This window comes from Prosopis cineraria, unplaced genomic scaffold, assembly GCF_029017545.1.
Source record: "Prosopis cineraria cultivar Desert tree isolate PC_DT_omini unplaced genomic scaffold, ASM2901754v1 PC10, whole genome shotgun sequence".
NCBI lineage: Eukaryota > Viridiplantae > Streptophyta > Magnoliopsida > Fabales > Fabaceae > Prosopis > Prosopis cineraria.
Genome location: NW_026555341.1, coordinates 19,135,344 through 19,141,999, shown reverse-complemented (window position 1 = coordinate 19,141,999; position 6,656 = coordinate 19,135,344). Strand labels below are relative to the sequence as shown.

The 6,656-nt window shown below is 33.5% G+C and overlaps 1 protein-coding gene across 2 annotated transcripts; it reads right to left on the bottom strand.

The window, feature by feature from the left end:
* Window positions 1-973: 973 nt before the first annotated feature.
* Window positions 974-2,267, bottom strand: LOC129284468 (uncharacterized). Of its 2 annotated transcripts, XM_054919960.1 has the most exons (4): window positions 2,148-2,267; window positions 1,933-2,014; window positions 1,533-1,781; window positions 974-1,502 (listed from the first exon to the last, which is right to left on the bottom strand). In XM_054919960.1, the coding sequence occupies exons 1-4, from the start codon at window positions 2,157-2,159 to the stop codon at window positions 1,126-1,128; spliced, it is 720 nt and encodes a 239-aa protein (XP_054775935.1). In that variant the 5' UTR covers window positions 2,160-2,267; the 3' UTR covers window positions 974-1,125. The 2 variants fall into 2 exon arrangements, with proteins under 2 accessions (XP_054775935.1, XP_054775934.1); XM_054919959.1 differs by having other exon boundaries at window positions 974-1,781.
* Window positions 2,268-6,656: the final 4,389 nt, after the last annotated feature.

Genomic DNA, 6,656 nt, shown 5'->3' with positions numbered 1-6,656 from the left:
CATGCAAGTGCTCGAGAGCTTGTGGTCTGTTATGAATGGGCCTAGTGGATAATGGGCTCAAAAGCTTTATTCAATTGGGCTTGAGAAGGTGGAAAATGAGGGCATGAATGTAACCGATAAAATGTTGAAGCAAGTATTGAGCAGACCATCAAAGATTTTGCTAAAAGCTTGTTCCCCTCGAGTCTGCTTTCCTTCTGCCTGAATATTCTGCTCTACTTATTTGCATCCTTCTATTATTTTTGCTGTTATTGCTTTAATTTGGCTGCAATTGGCTTGACTGAGTACACCTTTAATCTAAGCTTTATTAATTGATGAATATTTCAAGTTGAATATCAGTTTTCTTCATTATATTATTTAATTCTTACTTAAGAATTAGTGATCATAACATGTCAATCGTGAATTAATGCTTTTAGAAAGTTCATTACTTTTCCAAAATCAAAAAGTGTGTGTGTGTATAAAGTGGACAAATCAATAAGCATCACCATGCTACTATGCATATTTCTTTTCCCACCAAAGTAGTTCCCTTATTGCACGATATTAATATAATATGTGAAATTTTTGAAAATTATATACAAAAGCAATTACATCGCAATCAAATTTTGTTTCATTTAGTACACTCATATCAAACCTTATCACAAGCAATAGTAATAATTCACTTCAATTGAGATAAAGTGACCCTTGATAATTCTTTTCCCTTTTTGTTTCAATTCATCAATTTATATATATATATATATATAACCATCGATTATAAGAATACAAATGGACAATATATCATTAATTATATTCTTCATATCTTTTATCTCCTTCTACAAACTGTATGCACATGCAAATGAAATCGCCTCAAAATGCTTTATTTATTCAGAAAAATATAAAACATATATAAACAACTTCAATTAACCCTATTTTTGTGACCCGCATTTTCTCTCTCATATATGAAGCATTGTTATCAATTATTTTCATTATTGCAAAAGCAAATAACATAAATTTGATTAGACTCATACGAGGATCCATACAAGAACTATAGATTTGATTAAACAAAGAAAACACCCATTTATAACTCTATATAGCAATATATCATTATTCATTATTCTCCATACAATGCCCCATCAATAATGAGCCTTAAGCTCACATTATTGCGCACCCTATGACGTTATCTTCGTTGACGTATTGACCACAACGGCTCACGTAGCAAGGTTGTCCTCCACCATAGCTATCATAAACAGGTATAGCATAACAAAACCCTCCATAACATGGTGGAGGCCTACAATAATCCTCAAAGCATGGCCCACCAGGCCGGGGATCATTGCATGAAGCACAACACGTTTTACCCGTTATCGGTGGTACCGACTCGGGCGGACCACAACACTGAAAGCATGGCCCACATCGTCGGCCTTCATGGCACGGATCACAACACGTTCTATGTGGAATCGGTGACTCCGGCTTAAAGCATGGCCCATCGCACCGGCCTTCATCGCACGGAACACAACACGTTCCACTTGGAGGCTGCTGCTGCGGCGGATCTGTGGCTGGAGGCTGCTGCTGCGGCGGATCTGTGGTTGGAGTCTGCGCCGGCTGCTGTTTGTTTGGATGCTGCTTCGGCGGCTGCTGTTTGTTTGGAGGCTGCTGCGTCGTTTTAGGCTTTGACAATTCGACAATTTCGATGCTCTTGATGACGCCACATCCTTTACAGCAAAGCTGATCCCTAATCTTCTCCGGGTTACAGCACACCACTTTAATCGTCACAATGTTCTGCTTCTCATCGAAAACCTGGTCTTGAATTTCTCTCGTTCACAAAAATCCAAAACCACAAAAATCCACAAGATGAACTCAATTTTGTGATTCCAAAGAATAACGCGCATGCGAATTTCAAAAGTGAATAATGAAGGGGGGGGGGGTGGAGAGAGAGCGCTGTGAATATTGAGAGAAACTTACGTGGGAATTTACAGAGAACATTCTTGACCTTCTTGTAGCATTTCACACACTGGAGATCAACCTCGAGCTTCATTATTGTCACCTAAACATATAATTACCAATAGTAAGGAACAGAATCAGTATCGATATGATCGATACGATTCACTTGTATGATTAAACGGAAGAGATCATCAAAATGAGTATTTAGGAAGGAGATCAAATGGAATTGTATGTACCTTTTTAGTCATGGCTGAACGATGAGGAAATCGAGCTCAGATATGAGAGAGATGAAAATGATGGAAAAAGAAATTAAAAGTGATAATAACAGTGATGGAGTGGAAGGAAGCGAAGAATGTAACGAAACATGAATGAGAAAGAAAGCGCAAGAAGGATTAAGTAGGCAATTGCTTGGGCTTCACTACAAGGTCCCCTGACCAATCATGTGCGAACACGTGGCATAGAGTTGTTCATAGGATTGTTGTCATATGGAACTAGAAATCCGTGTGGGTGAGCGTGCAATTGGCACCTTCGCACACCAAGTCCCTCAGGCTTTTTTAATTTTTTTAAATTATTATGTAATAATATGGTCTGAACATTTTTCAATTTAATATAATTTTGTCTTATCATCAATGTTTGACTATATTGACCATTATTTGATTATTATGTGTAGTGCTGGGAGCCATGTTCCATATTTAAAAAAAAAAAAAAAACAAATAGATCCATGTAATCTTTTTTATCGCAAGCTCCTCTTCGTCCACCTCCTCCTCCTTCTTCATCGCAACCTTCATTACTAGAAATGAAAACATAGCAAAGTAAACAAAACCCTAACAACCTTAATTAATTGTGATTTTAACAAACAATAAATTTTCATATTGTGAAACTCGAAAACATTATATCATTATTTAGTGAACAAGTTTCATCTTTTAAACAAGAACCCAAATAAAAGTAGAAATGAAAAGGCCATCAAACAAGAAGAAATCAGAACCCAAATTGAATGAAGATTTAGAATAAGAAAAAATAAATCGAACAAGAAATAACGAAGGAAAAACCTAGATCTAGAATGCAACATATAAGTCCAATTGAGAACGATAGGCAAAAATAAGTCAGGAAAAAAAAGAATGAAACTTCATATGAAATTAACAATAATAGATTCTAAGGACTTCTATTTAACAATTTAAATGCAAAATAAAAAAACAAAAATAATATATCTAGAAAAATCAAAGAAGCATCCTCATAAAGGAGATAAACTCAGTTTGAAAAACCACATATCTAAAACAAAAAACTACTAATTGTGGTTGCAAATCTGGAATATTAGTCTTCCATTTAATAATATAACCAAGGATGATAATGAGATAGAGTTGAGAGAGAGTGGCAGTAGTGAGATAAGGTACCACACAAACTAGACGATGGTGTATGGAGGAGTGCATGCACAAAACGGAGGAGAAGGGACACATGTCACGTGGAAGACCACGGTTGGAGTTGATCTTGTGAGTGTTGAAGTGAGAGAGATGCTTGAATAAGAGATAATGTTAAGTATGGAGTATTAGGGGAATAAAGTTGTGTAAGAGCAAGAGAAGGAGAGAGAGGGTTGAGTGTTGTGAAGGTGAAGTGTGGGGCATAGGTTTGAATGTGAGAAATGACAATGAAAGAGAGAAAGAGTATGTGTGCCATTAGATAAAGAAATCATTGGTTCAAGGATAATGATATCATCAACTGTTTGTCATATATAATGTGTACGTTTTAAAATTTTTTTGAGTTAGAAAATTATATAATGGTTTTTTTAAATAACTGCTGTCACACCCGAAAAATGTGACGCGGATGGTGCGAGAGCGAGGGTTCCAGCTTTTAAGAAGAAGACTAAAGAAATGGGAGTCGCCACCAAAATTTTGAGAAAAATCTTGGGAAACCATTTAATGATGGATCAGGGTAATCTGCGAAAATAGAAAATAGATTTGAGAATCGGTTGAGTGTGGAAAAGGTGTTAGGCACCCCATAACACTCGTTCGTCAGAACAGTTACCTGAAGTTTGTTGTGCTCTATTAATATAATTTTATAATTATTTTAATTATCCCTTTTATATTCATGTGTTTAAAAAATGATAAAAATTAAGTGAGAAATATTTATTTATTTACGAGGGAGGACTTGACTCAAAATTTAACTCTAAGGTCTACACACCTTGAGGTAGGGATCAAACTTTACGTAGTTCGGGCTTTGAAAATTGTTGGTAAATTTTTTTTTTGAAAAGAAATTAATTAAAAATAATTCATCATTTTGCAAATAAAACAATTTTTGAAATTTTGATATGTGTGTTTTAAATTGCAAAAAAGTGATTTAATTTTAACTATTTTCTCAATTTTTTAAATTTTTGGAATAAAGAAAAGAAAAGGGTTTAAAAATTATTTTCATCTTTTATTAGTTTTTTTTAGAAAATTTAACTGCTATACCTGCAGAGCCTTATTAGCTCATACAATAATACAATTATTTTAAATATCTGTAGAGATTTCAAAATCTCTCACGATAAAAGAGTGAAATAGTATAAATATTTTAAGTATATTTTAATGCAAAGTCTTATTGACTTTCACGATAAGATGATCATTCTAAAGGTCTATAGACATTCAAAAATCTCATATGACCAAAAGATCTAATGTATTAATTCTATTAATTAATCTTATTATAAAAAGAACATTTATAATTTTATTTATTTATTTATTTATTTATTATATAAGTTAATGACCATAACATTTGCGAGGACTTATTATCTTTCACAATGAGGCGACTAAGCTAAATATCTACGGAGATTTTTTAAACCTCTCATGATACAATTCAAATGTTTTAATTGATTATATTTGTGAAATAATAAGAACAAACTCCTTCATTTAACCATACATTTAAAATCTCCATATGAAAATGATGTCATTTAAAATCAAAATTATCTTCAAGAATTAATCAATTAATATCAAATGGAAATACAAAATAATGTATGACTTTGAGAAATAAAGAAATAAAAATTAAATTTAGGTTGATTAATACTCTTTTATGCTAGAAGACAAACTTAAATCTAACTTATCACTCAGCTTGACAATAAAATTTTTTGTTCAAAATCTTAGAATCAAAAGCTTCATGCGAAAGTATTATAACTAAATCAACCTCATTTTGTGAAAGTAAATAAACATATGTTAGAGCATATTTAAGGTAAGAGACATTATTTAGAGAAAGAAAAACACAATCCCTTTCATGATAAAAATCCACACACATATCTATTGCAAGACTTTAGAATAGGGACGAGATAAAACAAGAACCAGTATAACTTACTTATGGCAGAGTAGAGAAAGGAGAAAAGAAACAGCAACTCAATCTTCATACAGAGATGTAAAGGAATAGCTAGCTCCTAGTTTTGAATTGAAATGTTGCTCTTTCCTCAAGTAAGACGCGGCCTTCACTCTTTTGGCATAGAGAAGGACCTCTCCTCCTTCTCCTCTCATCCTCATTTTCTTTTCTCTCATTTTCGTGCTCTTCTTCTCGGTATACTGCACTGTTTTCTCTCTTCTCCTCTCAGTCTCGATGCTCTCTATTTTTTTTGTCTCAGTCGCTTCCTCTTTCAGCCTCTATTTTCTTCATTTGGTCTCTCTTTTCTTTCCCCTTTCTGTTTTTCCATGCTTTATTTTTTGAGCTTTTTTTTTCATCCTCCATCTGCGTCCCTTCCGTTCGTCTCTTCCTCTTAGTCTCAATGCTCTTCTATCCACGTTCTTTTCCCTCCTCTCATGCTCTTGTTTTCTGTGTTTTTATACTCTCGGTCTCTCTCCCTCTCGGCTTCCTCTTTTTCTCCTTTTCTGCCTTTTTCTTTTAATGCTCTATTTTTTTAGCATTTTTTCTGTGCATGTGTGGTTGTGTGTTTTGTTTTTCCCTTGCTCTTTGGCTTTCTCTGTTGTGTGTTTTAGCACTGGTCTGTTGTTCTAGCTTTCCTTTTCTCTACGTCTGACCAAGTGGCTTCTGCTCGTGTGTGCCTTTTGGTTTTCTTTATCTTTGTGTGCATGGCATTTGAGTGTGTTGTCTCTGTTTCTGTGTTTCTGCGTGTGTGCTGCTGCATGTTTCTGTTGTGTTTGCGTGTGTCTAGCTCTGTTTCTTTTGTTCTGCATTTATTTTCTGCGTTTCTATGTATTTTGCTTCTGCATGCTTCTACTCGTGTGTGCCTTCTATATTTTTTTTTTGAGTTTTGTGTGTGTTGGTGCTGTGTTCTCTAGCTCCCTCTCTTTTGGGATGTGGGGAAATGCTGCGTTTCACCACAGCCTTATATATATTTTTTAATTCTTTTCTTTTCTTTTTAGATTCACACACACACACACACACACACACACACATGTATATATGTATATTTTTAAATGAGAAATAAGATTTAAGGAGAGAAGTTTAACTCATAAAATTTGACTCTCAATATTTTTGAATGATTGGGATAATTTAAAGAGAGATTTTAAAAGATTTAAATAAGATTTTTGATTTTGTTAAAATATAATCCTAAAAAGGATTAAATTTTATTTTTGTATTTTTATACTTTTGATTATTTATTATTATTTTATTAAATTTAAAAAAATGCCCAAAAAAAATACGTGTTCACAACTGCTATATAGTCACTGACTACATAGTTGTTATTTAGAAAGAACTATTATATAGTCTCTAGAAAAAAATTCAAAAAAGAAAGAGATGATATAATGGTGTTCTTTCAAAATAACCGCTATATAGTCTTAAAA

What these genes read in the sequence shown, in the direction of transcription:
- LOC129284468 (XM_054919959.1), bottom strand. An exon ending in TGTTCTCTGTAAATTCCCAC is followed by an intron (nt 1,782 to 1,932) that starts GTAAGTTTCTCT and finishes TGTGAACGAGAG; the next exon opens with AAATTCAAGACCAGGTTTTC.